The sequence below is a fragment of the Gossypium hirsutum genome, chromosome D10, assembly GCF_007990345.1.
Source record: "Gossypium hirsutum isolate 1008001.06 chromosome D10, Gossypium_hirsutum_v2.1, whole genome shotgun sequence".
Classification (NCBI taxonomy): domain Eukaryota; kingdom Viridiplantae; phylum Streptophyta; class Magnoliopsida; order Malvales; family Malvaceae; genus Gossypium; species Gossypium hirsutum.
The window spans coordinates 58,449,708-58,469,613 of NC_053446.1; the positions used below are offsets into that span (position 1 = coordinate 58,449,708).

Consider the following 19,906-nt stretch of genomic DNA (forward strand, 5'->3'; position numbering starts at 1 on the left):
TATGATTGGTACTAGAGGTGCTCATGGGTTGGGCCGGGTCCAACCAAAATTTTAGGCACGTTTGCTAGGCCTAGGCTCGGTTCGAAAATGAGCCTAAAATTTTACCCAAGCCCAGCCTGGATAAAAGTATTAAAACCCGAGCCCGACCCATATTAATTATATATATTTAAAAATATAATACATCAAAAATACTAAAAATATTAAAATAAATATTCCCAACAAATTGAAAATAAATTTTAAAAAAAATATGTATAGTTAAATAACACTAATATAGGTGCAACTTAACAAGTAAATGCCTCTAAAACAGTAACACAATTAACAATAAAACAAGAGTAATACAATAACAACAAAATAATAGCAATATACTAGTGAAATGATAGCAAAATAGTGAAAAACAACAAAAAAGGCAAAAAATTGCATTTTTTTGTATATTCGGGTCGGGCCGGGCTTGGGCAAAAATACATTACCTGAGGTCCGACCCTTTTTCTAAGAAGGCTTTATTTTTTTGTCCAAGCCCTTTTTCCAGGCCAATATTTTTACTCAAATCCTGTCACTTTTCGGGTGAGCAAGCATGTCTAATCAGTACTTATAATGAGATTATTTTAAAAAATATTTAATACTTAATTTTTTCCTAATATATCAAATAATCTTTTCATATAAATTTACTAACTATCTTAGTTTTTAAATTTATTAAACATAAAATAATATACAAAATAATAAATGAAATGAATATTATATAAATAATTTAAAAAAAAAATTACCTTTCATTTTCATTTAAAAAATTACTATTAGACTTTCAAAAAAAAAGTATTAGTTTTGTTTAAAAAAACAATTTATAGCTCAAAAAAACAAATAATTATCATTTTTCTAATTGTTTTTTCACTTAAATTATTATTATTATTATTATTATTATTATTATTATTATTATTATTATTATTATTATTATTTTTGACCCACTTTTGCTGCCTCCCATAATCTAGTTATAGTTTAAACCCTCGTTTTATCGGTTATCAAACTAGCTTTTGTTGCACGCAGCCTCAACCTCAGCACTCTGCTCCCATTCTTCAGCTACTCTTTTTCTTCATATCCCATCTCCGCCACCGTTATCTTCTCATCTTCACCGCACCGCCACCGTCTACTGGCGACAACCCTGCAATTAAGTATTCTTGATACAATAAAGCAATCTACGCATTGGTATGTTTGGTAACCTATCAGTGTAGAGTTCTTTTTCTTTTCCGCTTATGGTTGCAGTTCTAAGTATCAAAGCTAATCATATGGAGTTTTTTTTTTCTCCAGTGGCAGTTTTCTTTGCGAAGGACGAAAGGCGGTAAAAGGAGATAATGGATGATAAGCTTGTAAACTCTGTACGCTCTACTGTTTTCAAAGACTCAGATTCCCTTGAAGGGACTTGCACTAGAATTGAAGGTTATGATTTCAATCAGGGTGTAAACTACTCCAGGCTTCTCAAATCCATGCTTTCCACTGGATTTCAAGCTTCCAATTTTGGAGAAGCTGTTGAAATTGTCAATGAGATGGTTGGTTTTGTTTATTTAGATTTTTTCCCCTTTTAGATGGTTTTTGGGAACTTAAAATTCAAAAAGATAGATTTGGATTTTAAAAGTACTTAGCAATGTAATATTTATGATTATTTCTCAAAATAATAGATATATTGGGTGCATGTTTAGTAGTGAATTTGAAATTCTTTTAGATATTTGTGAATTTGAACTTCATGCCTTTTAAATAAATTATATAATCGTATTGGATCTCTACTAGTTTATACCTAATGTATACTATTCATCCTTACAATTTATATGTTAAATGAAATCCAAATCCGAATCTTTCTGATTTATGTTCCCAAACGTAGCATTGTTTTCTTAATTCATAAAGGTATTCTTGATCAATGAAGTTAGATTGGAGGCTTTCTGATGAGCCTATAGCTGAGGACAGCAGTGAAGAGGAGAAGGATCCTACCTACAGAGAATCTGTGAGATCCAAGGTGTTTTTGGGGTTCACATCAAATCTTATTTCATCTGGTGTTCGAGACACTGTTCGATATCTTACTGAGCATCACATGGTGAGTTCCAAATCAGACTTTCTTTTGTGTAGAATTGGTATTTTTGGAATACGCATTTAGTCTTTGGCTTCATTTAAAAATCTGTCATGTTCTTGATGCCCTAGTGCCTCTGGATTTTGAGTACTGTTACTTTTGAAATGATTTTAGGTAGATGTAATAGTTACTACAACTGGTGGCATAGAAGAAGATCTTATAAAATGTCTTGCTCCAACATATAAGGGTGATTTTTCGTTACCTGGTGCTCAGTTACGTTCAAGAGGATTGAATCGCATTGGTAACTTGTTGGTTCCTAATGACAATTACTGCAAATTTGAGGATTGGATCATTCCAATTTTTGATCAGATGTTGAAGGAACAGCATGAAGAGGTACTTTTACACAAATACACACACCGATTCTGTTATGTCATAGATGTTGCTCCACTTTATTTTTGAAGTACTGGCATTCAGCATCCATGTCAATTACATATCTAGATATGAGTATGAGATATGACCCTCCAAGGACTTTCCAAATAAATGGAAAAGTGTTGGATAAAAAAAATTTGAACATATTCAAGTCAGACTCACACATATCTGGTACATCTGAATTTGAGTTACATAGGTCATGCCCTCTAGTCAGTCTGATATTTTTGAATTGTCACAATGATTTTGGGACCTTTTAGTTTTCCATAAATGTTGAAAGGATGATTGATTTCTTGAATCTAATTATTGTGTATGGTAGAATAGCTCAGCTTTCATTTGTAGTCTTTTCCAGTGATTTCAGTTACCATCAGTACATGTTTCTCTTGTGTCTGGTGGTTTCTATTATTTCTGTTAATTTCCTCCTACCTCATGCTTTTGGTCTGTACAGAATGTGTTGTGGACTCCATCAAAGTTAATTGCACGTTTGGGACAAGAAATAAATAATGGAGATTCATACCTCTACTGGGCATACAAGGCAAGTATCATTACCAGTTTAGCCTAATGCTATGAGCATGTAACTACTTTTTCGCCTCTGCTTTTTTGTTGGTGTCAATGATGATCTGTACAGCTGTCCATTCGTTAACTATGCTCATTTTTGTTATTTATTTGTATTTTCCAGAACAATATTCCTGTTTTCTGTCCTGGATTAACAGATGGCTCTTTAGGGGATATGTTGTATTTTCATTCTTTTCGCAACCCAGGTCTGATAATTGATGTAGTGCAAGGTAGGTGCTCTATGTTCCATCTACATTGCTTGTTAACTGCTCCTGTTCAAGAACTGGGGACGTGAATATCTAACTTGATTACTTTTTGAGCAGATATTAGGGCCATGAATGGTGAAGCAGTCCATGCAAGTCCTAGGAAAACAGGAATGATTATTCTAGGAGGGGGATTGCCGAAGCATCATATCTGTAATGCTAATATGATGCGTAATGGTGCCGATTATGCTGTTTACATAAATACTGCTCAAGAGTATGATGGGAGCGATTCCGGAGCCCGCCCAGATGAAGCTGTTTCATGGGGGAAAATACGAGGCTCTGCTAAAACAGTTAAGGTATGCCTTTTGTCTACCCTATTGCTTTTCATCTTCCATTGTTATACACTCTCTTTTCAACTTTTGCTTACCCTATATCTTTTTCCTCAAATAAACAAATATATCATCTTAGTTCCTGACTCCTTCCATGATTTGTATGGAATCAGGTACATTGTGATGCAACTATTGCTTTCCCTCTTCTGGTAGCTGAAACATTTGCTTCGAGGTCGAAAAATTTTGTGGCCTAGTACCATTTTTTTCAACCGCACAGATTCATCTAAATATCTTATTATTTATCTCTGTGGTGGCATCCTAATGAAGACAGATGATTTCTCATGATATTATTTATCAGGTAACTTGTACTTTTCCATGGTAACCAAACCATGCTGAGAGTTGTCGAAATTTGTTTTAAAGGGAGAGTTTATTATAGTGTAGAAGAGTCAGACGAATCTGTTATCACTCTTTCTAGTTCGTTGTATAAGAATTTTGGTTGTAGTGTAGATGCTATTGATGAAATTGCTTTCATTTTATGGCAATATGTCACCATTATCCTCTCCTAATGCACCCATCTGATGGTTGAAGAATTTGCAGCAATTTGCTTGTTTAAATGCACAGGGAGAGTTACTAATGCACCATTCATTGTTAAGTTTTGAGTCAAACTCGAACTATTTTGAGTTATTAAAGCATTCATAAACTCTGCAACCTCTTTAAAAGCTTCACCTTGGTGCATGACGGTGAAAATTACAAATTTGTTTATTAAAAAAACAATATAAAATCAGTGTCTACATTTTTTACGAGTAATTTCTATTTTTCTAATATTATTAGTTAGGAAATTGAGTAAAACCCAAACAGAGAAAACCAATGCTCTCAGCCCAGTGGGCCATGGGTGGCCCACATCAATGGTTCTCAGCGAAATTGAATAGTTATATGTGGAAAAAATAAAACCCTCCTGCGGGTTACAGACTATCCATACTTCCACTGCATCACTCTATTTTTTGACATTTAACTGTCATATATATAATACCATTTAAACACAATATTTTGTAACTTAAATACTGTTCAATATAACACGAGAGTGTATCCTCTTCTTTTAACACCTTGCCCACCCCCGAAAAATAAGGGAGTTTAAAGAAAATATAATGTCCGAAAAATTAGTTTAAGTAAAATTTAAGATCTGTATTTTATATAGGTCGGATCTTGGGCAGAATCTTTTGGCTTGAGTTTCATTCGGTTCGAATATAGACTATGTTATAAAAAGATATTATATTAATTATAAATGTTAAATAATAATTATATATATTTATATTTATATTCAATACTAACCCAATAACAATTAATCTCATTATCTAAAACCTAAAAAAAAACTTACTCAACTCAAAATATAAAATTTTAAAATTTATATTTAATATAATAAAAATATTTATTATATTTATGGTAGTGTTTTTTGATATAATAAAACATTTATTATATTATGGTAGTGTTTTTTAATATAAATATTTTTAATGTACTTTTAATGTGTTAGAAAGATTTTATTTTAACGTTTTTAGTGCATTTAGTGCACTTTATATATTTTTAAAATTTTATTTTTAAATAAAAACTAATCTAAAAAAAATCAAATATGGGCAAACTAGGTCCAAATTTATTTTTCTTAAATTAGACTAGGCTTGTGCTTGAAAAATTGGTTTAAATATCTTATATGGGCCCGATCGACCTTGTCCATGAACACCTCTACCTCGCACCAAAATGCTTACTTGTGATCACATCTTGCCGGCAAAATGCTATATAAGTTTTTTTTAGTTAATATCCCTAATTAAGTTTGGCGAGTTAAACAAATATCAAGATAATTACATTCTTAAACTATTGACCTTATATCAATAAAGTCTTTCCATTAATAAAATCATTAATTTAACCGTCAAATGAGTGTGACATAAATAAAGATGGAAGTTTTAAAGAAAAATGAATATCATAAAATAGATGTAATAAAAGTCTTAGCTTTGAGGTTTTGAAACCTTTATTGAAACTATCTTTCACACTACCTTCTTTAAAATTTTCAATTTAAATTATGTTACATGAAATTTTATGTGTCATTTAATGGTTAAAATTAACGATTTGAAGGTGTAATTAAAACGTTTTGAAGTTTAGGATCTAATTTAGAATAAGGTTTTAAGTTTGAGGATGTCATGTGCAATTAACTACTTAATTAATTTTTCATATAATTAATGTTGCGCTAAAAATGGTAATATATTATAACTGTTACAGCACGTTTGGTTAGCTGTATTGGAATAGAGGCGTAATGGAATCGAGGCGTAATAGTAATCTTATGTTTGGTTGAATGGAATAGAGGTTTAATAGCATAATGGAAAAAACTAAAATGACTAGAATACCCTTAGCATAAATTTGTTTGGGTAAATGATTATTGTTATTGTTATTTAAATTTTAATAAGATTATTAATATCAATAATAAATAATTTAATCATATTTAAACATAATTATTATTAAATATATTATAATTAAAATATATAATTTAATAAAATTCTTAATAATCAATATTCTTATATGAATTTACTCAAATCATAATATATGATACTATAAAATATAAATTAACATAATTATTATTAAATATATTATAATTAAAATATATAATTTAATAAAATTCTTAATAATTAATATTCTTATATGAATTTACTCAAATCATAATATATGATACTATAAAAGATAATTTAACATAATTATTATTAAATATATTATAATTAAAATATATAATTTAATAAAATTCTTAATAATTAATATTCTTATATGAATTTACTCAAATCATAATATATGATACTATAAAAGATAATTTAACATAATTATTATTAAATATATTATAATTAAAATATATAATTTAATAAAATTCTTAATAATTAATATTCTTATATGAATTTACTCAAATCATAATATATGATACTATAAAAGATAATTTGAAATAATTAATATTAAATATATTTTAATTAAAATATATGATTTAATAAAATTTAAAATAATTATAACTAATAAATAATAAGTGAGTAAGAATCGAACTCTAAAAAAAAAAAACATAACCATATCGAATTATCATCAACAACTCGATTGAATTTACAACAATTTTGAATTAAATGGAAGTACTGCCTCAATATCTCACTTCAACTAAAAATATAAAGCAAGCATTCAATAGAAGAAATTCAAGCCGATAGAATATCTCTTTCACCCTGCTCTTAACTCCAATTGGCCTTCCATGAAACCAATTCTTCACTTCAAACAAAATAGCTCACCAATCTAGCAGGAAAACGAATACTGTCCAAAGTTGCCATTGAAAATAACCTCCAACTTCATGTGTCCATTCCACAAGTTAAGGGAAAAAGCAATCTCTGCCAATTCTGGATTTATATGATGCATTGATAAATCAGGAAAAAGAAGGCCATGATGTAAGGTTGCTAAAAAATCACAATGAATCAAAAGTAATTTACCTCTCCAGGAAGGCTAAATTGCCAAGAGCACATGTTTCCTCTAAAGCACCAAAAACCAGAAGGCATATTTGTTGACAAGTTGCAGTACTGCCTCAAGATCTTAGTTCAACTACAAAATAAAGCAAGCATTCAGCAGAAGAAATTAAAAGCTTACTTGTTCCTCGTTTTCAGCAGAAGGGAATCTGCCATTTATTCCCTCTACACTCTTTGTTGTCTTCATTCCCCTGATAGTAGCAAATTTCTAAAGTCGAAGCTTAAACTCTAGGTTTTGGCTTACTTATACTACAATTCATTAAACCCTGTCACTGAAAAGCACATCTATAATGTTAGATAAATTTTGTCTTGCATTGGTCACAACCTTGACATTGAGACCAATAGAGATCAAAGTTATATAATTCTAAAAGACAATGCACAGAAAATACCAACCACCTAGTCTTACATCAACATAAAAGCCTAAGTTATAAGAAAAAAACAATATTTCTGATTAACATTAATAAAAATCAGAAATCAGGTGATCAATCACTAGCTTTTAAATGAAACATGAAATGTATATCAATGAGTCAATATACCATTGAATGAAAATGCAGTGAGTATAGAGATACAAGATGATCAAATCTCTACTTACTCTGCGTATGTCATGAGCACCAATGCCAGAAACTAAACAATGAAGCTGAATGATGTCCATCAATGATCCTATGAATTAAAACCAAGCAATAACAAGTCAACTGTCAAAAAAGAATTAAAGTATGAATCTTAATATCTGAATTCGGGTGCCCACCATGTCCTCCTATGGATACTTTTATGAAATCCAAAGCTTTCTTGGCTTTCTTGATTTTCCTGGCGTTGAAGTACTATCTTTTCCAGTAGAGCAATTTGTATCGTCATAACATTTCATCTTGGCTACCACCAGTCGGACAATGGTGCACCGACAAAAGGGTCAATGGTGCACCATTGGAAATAATGCCTCTCGAGGTATACTTTTTGACCCCCAATCACACCAAAAGGATAAGGGGAGAGTAGCTACTTGAAATGGTACATTTTAAAGTTGCAGTAACAAGGAAATAATATTTGTCACTTTAACTTACAAGGAAATTAACAAGTATGACAGATAATATTCCCAAGTAAACACATATAAAAGTGAACATGCTAGTGTGGCATAGGCAAACACAAAAAACCAGAGAATAAGTCAATGATTATATACTTACAGTAGATAAAGATTGATATGTGCCTTCCTTCCAACATCTTTCTCGACGAATGGCAGGATGTGCACTCCCACTAAAAACACAATAGATGCGGGTGTCCCACAATCTAAGTAGCACTCCATCAACCAGCAAGTGGCTGAAAGGGGAAATCAATTCAGGAGAGAAAAAGAGTGCAGTGGCTTATGTATTAAGAGTTTTTCAAGCAACTAGATGAACCTGAAATTAGCATTTCTTCCAGGATACAGAGTGAAAAAATGAAGAGATGGTTAAGAAAATGTCAACCACATAGATTTGCATAATCAAAAGCATTTTGTAGTCACCCACTTACCCAAAATTGTAAAAGAAACCAAGAACTTGGCATGACTCTTTAGACAAAAGAAAATAATGCAATCAGCTGCCTTCCATTCTAACCTTTCCAAGATTATACCCATTGAAAAAAACCAAAACTTGTCTAAGTTACCACTTTCACAGTTAGAAGTGACACCTAATTATCAGTCAATTCATCTTCATACAAAACTACCTGCGTAACAAACATGAATACTTCCCTAAATGCAAACTTAAGAATGTTAAGAAAAGCATACAAAATACAATGTATCGTCTTTCATACCATGTTTATAGTTTAAGACGCTGACCTCATCATAGAAAAGAATTGGTTCTTTTCATGTAAGCGCAGCGACATCAAGCCGTAGTGTGCAATCCTCCAAATGGAGGCCTGAGCTCCCCTCTAAAATTTCTTCCCTTGGGTTCTGATTGCAATTTAAAATGACAACAAAATCACCATCAATCACTATCCTAAATATCCTGGGACACAAAAATAAACCTTTGCAAAATTTCCTAGTCTCTAAATTCTCAAACAAAAATTGCTAATGCATGACATAGAACAAAAGCCTAATTCTAGCAGCTCCTTTAAAAGAAAATATACCTTGTCTGAATCAAGCTCAACCATGTCACTTCCACAATCATAGTCCAATATCACCTGCCGGAACGGTTTACTGAAACATCCAAACAATCAATTTTGCTTCACTTTTAGTTTAATATTCAAAAGTAAAATAAAATCAAACTAAATGATCGTAAAACTGAATTTAAATCACCAAAAATGTTAAATAAAATAATCGACATTTCTTTTTACCTTATGAATTTCCATTGAGCAGCAGAAGGAACTTCAACAGGAGGTAAACCTTTATGCTTCCAACCGGAAAAAGCATCTAATGCATTGAAACGAATATCGTTGTCGCTTTCGACGCCTTTAAGAGAACTAAACAACTTTCACCGAATATCATTTCCGGTAAAGTGGCGAAGTTTGGAGTCTCTGTTCCCATTGTTGGAGAGCCAATAAGTTGAGAATCAAGCGGTTACCACCATGAAACAACAATAGGGTCGAGCGGATGAAGAAGAAGAAGCAGTCTGCTGATGAGTGATGAAGAAGAAGCAGTTGTGGCGGCCGAAAGGAAGGAAAAAGTTATGGAATCAGAAGAAATCAGAAGAAGCAATTAGGAGGGTAAAACAGGGTAGAAGAAATGGGGAGAACTTAATACGCAACAAAACTGAGCTTTTCTTCCGGAATAGAAATCGGTGGATTTTGGGATTAGGTCTGTAATGTATTAGACCTGTAATAGCAATACACTAAACCAAACAAATGATTAAAGGGGGATTAAGTGGGGCCCACCGATTAGGGGTTTAATGGCTATGCCAATACACCCAACCAAACATGCTCTATTCTTGCAAGGTATATAACAACTTGATTTCATTTTGTCATAATTGTTTATAAGATAAACACGTTTGTTTGTTGATTATTATTTTTATATTTCATTTTATTTTAATTATTAAATGTTGAGTCGAAAGACAAAAATTGATTTCGTTTTAAGTGTTTACCATCAAGACTTTTATTATTTGAACAATCTCATTATAGGTTCTGATTATATATGCTCTTTTTGACACAATACATAGAACTACCCATAGTCTCTTCTTAACCAATAAATAAGAGTACTTATTCTTAAATAATAAAAATACTAATGCTTTTAGAATTATATAATATTTTACATAATTACATAAATATTTAAACTGTTCACAATTCTTAATATGTTTCAATAACAACGATGTCAATCGAGTTAAGATTAAATCAATAATTTTTTATTATAATATTAGGAGAGAGGATGACATGTAATTTAGTTACCTGGTCGAAACTCTAATCACTCTTCATTACAAGTATAATAAAAATAAAGCTTATATGAAGAATAGATACTCAAATTATACAACTTTTCTCACTTTAGGTACTTAAAATTTTATCCGTTATCACTTTAGGTATCAACCGTTAACTCCGGTTAAAAAAAATCTCAAAACCAATTAAATTATGGCACATGACATTTTTAATTAAATAATCACGTGCCATAATTTGATTGGTTCAGAGGTTTTTTTTAAACCAAAATTAATGTTTTAAAATTTTTTATTTAATTAAAAATATTATGTCTCATAATTTGATTGGTTTAAATATTTTTTTAACCAGAGTGAATGGTTGATGCCTAAAGTAATAATGGGATAAAACTTTAACAACCTACTTTGACAAAAAAAAAAAGTAACCTAAATGAGAAAAGTTGCATAATTTAACTACCTACTTTTCATATAAACTTAAAATATTAGTTACAATAATGTTTTTTCCTTCTAATTTTTAAAATTTTTCATTAAATAATGTAATTATTAAATAAATGAACTCAAAGTTAAAATTGAATATTTGAATCATTATCATAATTTATATAAAATATGAGATGATTTGAGATATAATAAAAACGAAAGCGAAAATTAATTACAATTATATTTATTATATTAATAATTTTTGTTAGTAATGTTATAATTATTATCACTTAATTAAATCTTGTATCAATATTAAATTATATTTATTATTTTAAATTAATTATCTTTTAATTAGTATTATAGTTATATCCTATTTAAAACTAAGATTTAGCGCTATTAATAAGTGGATTAAGAGAGTTTCATTCTGAGTAGTATCTAAAGAACCCAAAACTAGTTTTTAATAATATTTGATAATGTAACATTACTATATTTTTTTGAATAATTTTATTATAGGTTCCGATCATATTTTTCTCTTTTTGACATAATATCTAGAACTATCCATAGTTCCTCTCAATCCATAAATAAGAGGATAATACGCTTCAATGCACTCGAACCCATGTCCTCTTGCATTGGCAACAATGCCCATGCCCATGCCCATTAAGCTAAGACTCAATCAACAACATTACTATATTTATCTGTTAAATTAAAATTTTATTCAAATTATTTTTAATAATTTAGTGTTTAAAATTTCCTGTCTTACTAAGCATGTCAATGCTTACCTTGTTTTATTTTTCTGTCTTCTGTAGTTGCATCTTTGCGGAACTTGGCTATTGAATCACTTCCAAGGCTTACACTATCCAGCGTCTCTTTCGGTAATCTTTGGTTTATCTTGATTTGGTTATAAGTGACATGTAATAGATGTGATTTATATATGTGTGCTTGGTTTTCAAATTTATGAACTTGCTCATTTTGGTATGTTTATTTGAGTAATGTATTAAAGCAAGTTTATGAGATCTGTGAGATTGTGTTTGGTAAATGATGGAATGAGATGAATAGTTGATAAGTATCAATTTGTTATGGAATGAATTGTAGGTGAAATCTTGGTTGAAGCATATGACATAATTAATTGATCTTTGATTTGGAGATTATAGAAATGCTATGTATAATAGTTCTTTTGATGGCAAATAAAATTGTGAATACATTTCTATACATGCTTGGTATTTGGTGATTCTTGCGGTATTTGCTTAGCTATGCTCAAACTTGTGTGAAATAGGAAAACATTTTGGTATTGAATGTTGTTTGTGATGTGCCTTATGGCATATTGGTTAGGCATATAGAATTGTGTTTTAGGTTGTGTTTTGCAATGCTATTGGTGTGTTTTGAATAGGTTTATTGAATGGTATAAAGCATGCTTGTTGCATAAATGAACATAGGGTTTAAAAGCTTATTTTGTAAGGTACATGTGAATCACACACGGCCATGTGCCACACATGGGCATGTGAAACAGTCGTGTGGTCATTAGTTTTTGGGATGTGATTGTTGTATACGGTCTCAGTATCTTACACAACTTCAGTCTATTACATTGTCTAGGACACAGCCGTGTGACTTTTGTTAGAAATTTTGCATTTAGGTCCACACGACTTTAATCTGTTACACGGCTTGGTGACATGACTGTGTGACCTATTAGACACGTTATCAACCTGTTGCACGGCCTGACCACATGGCCTTGTGACCCCTGTTTTGCCTTTTTTTATCTTTTTGTAAAAGTTTCAAATTAGTCCTGAATTATTTTCGAGTTGGTTCAAAAGCTTCGTAAGCTCGATTGAGGCTCGGTTTTGGTTGTAATTCATATTATAGTTGAACTATAAAATGTTTTGTTGATTTATTGAATATTAACGTAAAAAATTTATGTGAACTATTCTGTTAACTATTGTAACATCCTGTAACTCCGGTTCGACGACTAGATCAGGTAAAAGGTGTTACATTCGCTATTACTTAACTTGTTACTTATCAACTATTTTTAGGTCAACACGAATAGTCTCAAGAGTAATATATACTTTGTTGTACTTCCGACATAAAATTTAGAAGAGGTTGACATGATTCAGTTTCATATGTCACATTGGTTATGAGTTTTAAATAGGATTAAAATATTTTATATTATTTTAAACATATATGTTTTGTGGAGATCTAAACATATTTTGTTGAATTAATTGATTTTAAGAAAGGTTTTATTCATAATTTAGCCTTTGAATTATACCGGTTTTTTCATTTTAGTACCTAATTTTTTTGTCTCATTTTAGTGCTTAAAACTTTACATCGTTACCCATTTTAATACCTAAAAGCTAATGATGTTAAAAAAGAACTTGGCCAATTAGAACATGACATGTCACCGGTGACAAGGTAGATTGATTGGTTAAGTGGCATGTTAATTGGCATAGCAAGTTGACTAGTGACGCGATATATTGACCAAGTGGATCGGATGTTGACCCATGTTGATGGGTCATTGACCTATATTGATTGATGTTGACCAGTCGTTTACCAAAAAAATCATTAAAAATTGTAAAAGTTATAAAAAAAATTATGAAAGTTAGCAAAAAACATTATTTGGAAAATTTTTAAATTTATTTAAAAATATAAGAATTATTTAAAGACATTAAAAGTTGTTAAAAATATTTTAAAAATGTAAAAACTTGTAAAAATCATTGATTTTTTAAAGAAATGATTTAAAATTACAAATATTATTTAAAAATTGTGAAAATCATAAATATATATATTTACAATTTTTCTTAAATATAGCTTCCAATATTCAAATTCAATTCTTGTTTTCTAATTCAAAGTTTAGTTCATTTGCTAAAATTTTCTTAACTTTTTATTGGAAAATTTCAATTAAACAGTAAGGCCTAATTAACCTAGTAATACATGAATAACTCATGTGCATAGGGATGAATCTGCAAGCGCTTTATTTGAACAATATTGCTCTCTTTGTTATAATAATTTTTAATTTTTTTTAAAAAATTCTTATAATTTTTAATCATTTTTAATGATTTTCACAATTTTTTAAAATTTTTTACGTTTTAAAAAAAATACAATTTAATAATTTTTTAACAATTGTTTACAACTTGTTAAATTTTTTTTTAAACATTTTAATATTTTTAAATAATTATATATTTTTATATAAAATTTAAAATTTTCTAAATAATTGTTTGGTAATTTTTATAATTTTATTCATTTTAAAATAATTTTCTATAATTTTAATGATTTTTTGTTGATGAACAACGGTCAATGTCAACCAACTTGCCACTTCACCACTCAACTTGTCATGTCACTAATGATGTGACATATTATTCTTCTATTTAGATGTTGGGGAAATATTATATCAAAAATAGTAAATATGATTATAACCTATAATGAGATTAATATTTAAAAAAGAAAAAAAATTAAACCAAATTTTATTTTATTTTATTATTTTGAATTTATTTCATTTCATATTTGGAGTCACTAATTTTTTCCCCCCAAATCCTATATAGAATTTTATTTTATTTAAAAAGAATCAGTCCCAAACATGCAAATAACTTTTCCCTTCAGATTATTCTACCGGCTGAGAATCCAACGATTTCCGATTTACGATGGCGGAGCAACCGTACGTGATGGCCGAACAGGTTTTTATTTTCTTTCTTAAACGAAAAGAGAAATAGAATATAAGAAAAAGTAAAGATGATGTTGAATTTATGTTCCAAATTTACTTCTCCTCTGCAATAGTAGCACTTGGACTTGTTGCCAGAAATAATGTTAGTATTTTGATTCAATTATACACATTTAAATGAATGAATACATATATTTATTTTCATATTAAATTAATATAATTATTTATTTATTCAATACATCAATGTAAAATTATGCTAATTCGACAGTAGCGTTAGTGTTTTTTTTTGTTGTAAAAATCGAATTAAATAAAAATTTCATGTATAAAGTCGCACAAAATAAAAGTTCATGTATAACATTGCGCATTAGATCAAAGTTCACGTATAATTTCAATATTTATCAATTTCCATTTATATTGAATATATTTTATACTTATCTTGAATTTAAAATAAATTTTATGTTTTAAATTTGAAATAAAAAAATAAATGCATTAAATTTTAAAAGGGAAATTATCTGGTTCACTGCTAGTAGAGTTAAAAATGCAACACCCCAAAATATAGAGGATTAGATAAAATAAATAACCAAGAAATAAGCCTTAGGCTTAATGGTTAAATAGCTAGTACTCTCCTTAGAGCTCCTAGACTCAGACCTCATCTCTCTCATTTTTTTTTTAATATCAACAAACTAGAATGAAGAACATCCTAAAATAAATGTTAAATGGATTAAAAAATAAATAAGTATAGGCAGTGGCCTAATTATTTAAGCATCCTCCCTTCCCCCTTGGTTTTCTAAGTTCAAGTCACGCCAATTTCCCCCATTGGTTTCAAGAGGATGTTTAACCAATTGGGTTATTGCCCACACTCGTTTATTTTCTACTTCATTTAATATTTAAACAGTGTGGTTGCTCATAAACGTTTTAGTTATATGAAAGAATTATTAGGTTTATTTTTATAATTTATGTTATTTCAAAATTGTAATATTTTATCTAATTTGTGGCGTGAGACTTAGGGTTTCGTTTTCTTTTAGTATACATGACATTTAAATTGATTTTAGGATATTAATATGAATATTAATTAATTATGCATGAACTTTGTTTTTTATTAAAAATATAAATTATTATCACTTTTTTGTTGCTAGAGTATAAGTAAAATTCTGAATAATAAATAAAATAGAAATTAACTAAAATTTTAAAAATAGTCACCTTTACAAAAAAAAGTTAAAATTAATTGGTTTTTGTTAACTCTTAGGTTTTTCTAAAAATAGGCTAAGTTTTCTTTTAAAATAAATAAAATTTCTAAAATAACAATTTTATAAAACTCCGATCATACTAGGTCATATTGGTGACCGATGTAATATCCCGAATTCAGGTCTAACGTCTAGGCCGAATGGGGGAGGTTAAAAAAAACTCCACTAGTAGGAGTTTTTAAGGAATATTAAAAAATTAAAAATAAATTAAATAAACACGTGTCATGTACTAAACATTTGTGGAATTAAAAAACTCTATTGACAATGGACAGAATATTAACCCATTTTAAATTTAATAATTAATACACTGTCAGTGGAGTTTTTAAGACTCTACAAATGGATTGAAAGTATCACAAGTGTCATATTATTTATGTAATTAATTTAAAAATATACTTATCAAACCTGCCCGTAGAATTTAAAAACTCTAATTGATTAATAATTTTCCTTTTAAATTTTGGTATGTGATACCAATCCTCATATCATTTTAAAATTAACAGGGTGTATTATAATTTAAATATTATAATTTTAAATTATCTTTATATCTTTAAAAACAAAAAAGCTCATGTAATATAAGATTTTAGAAGATTCACCATGTGAAAAGATTTAGTTTTTATTAGGCAATTTGCCTTTGTTTTATTTTGGTCATCAAATCATTGTGGGGTTTTTTTGTAATTAGATTTATAATTAATTTAGCCCACCAATATCAACATCTTTTATTAAATTCAGTCCTCAAAATTTATAAAAATTATCAATTTAGTTCTAATTTAATTATTTTTTAAATAACAATTTTTAATTACTATAAATCTAGTTCTAATTCTAAAAAAATGTGATTTTAAAAAAAATCATTTCACTTTAGTTAAGTGTATAAATATAATATTATTTTATACATTGCGAATTTATATTTATATAAAAAAAATTGATGTTGGTGATCGATGTACGTAAAGACATTTCCTTGTTATTGCTTATAACCAGAACATTTATTATTATTAGAATTTATATTTGGTGAATTAATAATTTATAAATATATATTATCCATTAATTGGATGATGGCATTTGATTAAATAAATAAAGAAAAAAGATGTGATTATTATTGGTTTGTTCAAAACAAAATCCTCCATTGAAAAGATATGGCCAATCTTTGTTGATGGTAATTAAAAGATTATATTTAATGACTTTTTTCTTAAATTTGAGTCCTTAATTATTAAAATTTTTAGAATTCAAATTTAAATGATAAAATTTGTAAATATTAAGAGTTAAATTTGTTGATTATTTTATATTTAGGATCAAATTAATAGCATATATAAATATTAGTAGACTAAATTTGTTACTAGACTAATAAAAAAACTCACATCAGCTTCCACTTCCGAAAAGTTTAATGACTGAATTGAAAAAAAGTTAATAATTCAGTGATCAAAATAAAATGAAAGTAATACTCTAGTGACCGTTTTTATAATTTACCCTTGTTATTAGAACCACTTTGATTGCCTCCCATAATCTATAGTTTAAACCATCGGTGTATCGGTTATCAAACTAGCACCACTGCCCCGCCAATTAGCATTCTTGATACAGGAAACCCATCTACGCATTGGTATGTTGGGTAACCTTTCAGTGACAGTGTAGTGTTCTTTTTCATTTCCGCTTATGGTTGCATTTCTAAGTCTTAAAGCTAATCATATGGAGGTGACAGTTTTCTTGGCGAAGGACGAAAGGCGGTAGAAGGAGATCATGGATGATAAGCTTATAAAGTCTGCACACTCAGCAGTTTTCAAAGGCTCAGATTCCCTTGAAGGAATTTGTACTAGAATCGAAGGTTATGATTTCAATCAAGGTGTAAACTACTCCAGACTTCTTAAATCCATGCTTTCCTCTGGATTTCAAGCTTCCAATTTTGGAGAAGCTATTGAAATTGTCAATGAGATGGTTGGTTTCCTTTCTTTTTAGATCGTTTTTCACTTAGAAATGTAATATTTATGATTATTTCTCAAAATTACATAAGCGTATTGAATCTCATAATTTATATGTTCCCAAACGTAGCATTGATGTTTTGGATGTTGGGTTGTTAGCTAAATTCATTAAAATTATTCTTGATGATCAATTAAGTTAAATTGGAGGCTTTCTGATGAGCCTATAGCTGAGGACAGCAGTGAAGAGGAGAAGGATCCTACCTACAGAGAATCTGTGAGATCCAAGGTGTTTTTGGGGTTCACATCAAATCTTATTTCATCTGGTGTTCGAGACACTGTTCGATATCTTACTGAGCACCACATGGTGAGTTCCAAATCAGACTTTCCTTTGTGTAGAACTGGTATTTCGGGATACATATTTTATTCATAATCTTTCGTCGTGTGTTTCTGGATTGTAGGTAGATGTCATAGTTACTACAACTGGTGGCATAGAAGAAGATCTTATAAAGTGTCTTGCTCCAACATATAAGGGTGATTTTTCGCTACCTGGTGCTCAGTTACGTTCAAGAGGATTGAATCGCATTGGTAACTTGTTGGTTCCTAATGACAATTACTGCAAATTTGAGGATTGGATCATTCCAATTTTTGATCAGATGTTGAAGGAACAGCATGAAGAGGTAATCACACACACACATAGATTCTGTTATGTCATACCATATGTTGCTCCACTTTTTTTTTTGAAGTACTTGCATCCAGCATCCATGTTCTATCCATATCCAGATATGGATATCCTCCTACCTCTTGTTTTCGGTTTTACAGAATGTATTGTGGACTCCATCAAATTTAATTGCACGTTTGGGACGAGAAATAAACAATGGAAGTTCATACCTCTACTGGGCGTACAAGGCAAGTTTCATTACCAATTTAGCCTCCATTCGTTAACTATGCCACCCATTGAAGTCGTATATGTGTAATCTATTAAGCAATATTGCATTGTGAAGATATTGTGTTACTGATTGAATTACTTGCATTGGGAAGATATGATGATCTGAGCAGTTATCCATTCCTTAACTATGCTCATTTTTGTTATTTATTTGTAATTTCCAGAACAATATTCCTGTTTTCTGTCCTGGATTAACAGATGGCTCTTTAGGGGATATGTTGTATTTTCATTCTTTTCGCAGCCCGGGTCTGATAATCGATGTAGTGCAAGGTAGGTGTTTCATTGCTTGTTGACTGCTCCTGCTCGAGGATTGGGGATATGCATATCTAACTTGATTACTTTTTGAGCAGATATTAGGGCCATGAACGGTGAAGCAGTCCGTGCAAGTCCTAGGAAAACAGGAATGATAATCTTAGGAGGCGGATTGCCGAAGCATCATATCTGTAATGCCAATATGATGCGTAATGGTGCCGATTACGCTGTTTACATAAATACAGCTCAAGAGTATGATGGGAGTGATTCCGGAGCTCGCCCAGACGAAGCTGTTTCATGGGGGAAAATACGAGGCTCTGCTAAAACAGTTAAGGTATGCTTTTCCATCTTCCATTGATAGACACTCCCTTTTCAACTTCAATAAGTTCTTGACTCCCTTCCATGATTATATGGAATCAGGTACATTGTGATGCAACTATTGCTTTCCCTCTGCTGGTGGCAGAAACATTTGCTTCAAAGTCCAAAAATTTGGCATAATAATTAACATTTTATATTAATAAATCAGAAGCGTGGTGAGCCCATAACCCACAGCTATGATAAGTTTGTATTGTTTCTTTTTGATGTGGCTGTGCAAAAGTCTAAATGATAATATATGATGACTGTTTGTTGATTGTGTTCATATTCTTTTTTTATATTTCATTGTATTTAAATGCAACAACAACCATCCAATTAAAGCTAAGCCAATAATTATATAAATATCTTATGATAATATAATATTAAAAATCTACGTATCATAACTTTTTTATTATAATATTAGAAGAGGGGATGACGAGTTATTTAGTTGCATGGTGAAAACTCTCATCACTTTTCATTACAAGTGTAGTAAAAATAAGATTTACTGTAAACAACTTTTAAACTTTTTAAAAAAAAATTAAAAAAATTAAGTCTTTATATTTTTTGCGCTTGATTAGATACTTGAGCTTTTAAAATGTATAAAAAAGACCCTCAAAATTTTTCAAATAAAACAATTAAGCATTTTTTTTTTATTTTTGCACTCAATTGAGTATTTGAACGGTCAAAATGCATCAGAAAATCCTTTTACCCATTAACTTATAATAACAAATATTTAAAATTATTT

At 29.7% G+C, this 19,906-nt stretch overlaps 2 protein-coding genes and 1 pseudogene across 4 annotated transcripts; 2 read left to right on the forward strand and 1 right to left on the reverse strand.

Moving 5' to 3' along the window:
- Positions 1-973: 973 nt before the first annotated feature.
- Positions 974-4,091, forward strand: LOC107915737 (deoxyhypusine synthase). Of its 2 annotated transcripts, XM_016844873.2 has the most exons (8): positions 974-1,194; positions 1,297-1,535; positions 1,907-2,074; positions 2,222-2,440; positions 2,922-3,008; positions 3,153-3,258; positions 3,352-3,587; positions 3,734-4,091. In XM_016844873.2, the coding sequence occupies exons 2-8, from the start codon at positions 1,341-1,343 to the stop codon at positions 3,812-3,814; spliced, it is 1,092 nt and encodes a 363-aa protein (XP_016700362.1). In that variant the 5' UTR covers positions 974-1,194; positions 1,297-1,340; the 3' UTR covers positions 3,815-4,091. The 2 variants fall into 2 exon arrangements, with proteins under 2 accessions (XP_016700362.1, XP_040959368.1); XM_041103434.1 differs by lacking the exon at positions 974-1,194 and having other exon boundaries at positions 1,398-1,535; positions 1,911-2,074.
- Positions 4,092-7,343: 3,252 nt separating this feature from the next.
- Positions 7,344-10,210, reverse strand: LOC121222100 (TIP41-like protein; annotated as a pseudogene).
- A 6,963-nt stretch (positions 10,211-17,173) lies between these two features.
- Positions 17,174-19,438, forward strand: LOC107915738 (deoxyhypusine synthase). Of its 2 annotated transcripts, XM_016844875.2 has the most exons (8): positions 17,174-17,296; positions 17,396-17,628; positions 17,809-17,976; positions 18,071-18,289; positions 18,432-18,518; positions 18,720-18,825; positions 18,906-19,141; positions 19,228-19,438. In XM_016844875.2, exons 2-8 carry the CDS (start codon positions 17,434-17,436, stop codon positions 19,303-19,305), a joined length of 1,089 nt encoding a protein of 362 aa, XP_016700364.2. In that variant the 5' UTR covers positions 17,174-17,296; positions 17,396-17,433; the 3' UTR covers positions 19,306-19,438. The 2 variants fall into 2 exon arrangements, with proteins under 2 accessions (XP_016700364.2, XP_016700363.2); XM_016844874.2 differs by having other exon boundaries at positions 17,234-17,628.
- The last annotated feature ends 468 nt before the right edge of the window (positions 19,439-19,906 follow it).

Bases quoted from the DNA above. Each gene is read 5' to 3' on its own strand.
- LOC107915737 (XM_016844873.2), top strand. From the start codon at position 1,341: ATGGATGATAAGCTTGTAAACTCTGTACGCTCTACTGTTTTCAAAGAC. The intron at 2,075-2,221 runs GTGAGTTCCAAA...AAATGATTTTAG, and splicing joins ATCTTACTGAGCATCACATG to GTAGATGTAATAGTTACTAC. The intron at 3,009-3,152 runs GCAAGTATCATT...TGTATTTTCCAG, and splicing joins ACCTCTACTGGGCATACAAG to AACAATATTCCTGTTTTCTG.
- LOC107915738 (XM_016844875.2), top strand. From the start codon at position 17,434: ATGGATGATAAGCTTATAAAGTCTGCACACTCAGCAGTTTTCAAAGGC. The intron at 18,519-18,719 runs GCAAGTTTCATT...TGTAATTTCCAG, and splicing joins ACCTCTACTGGGCGTACAAG to AACAATATTCCTGTTTTCTG. The intron at 19,142-19,227 runs GTATGCTTTTCC...ATATGGAATCAG, and splicing joins GCTCTGCTAAAACAGTTAAG to GTACATTGTGATGCAACTAT.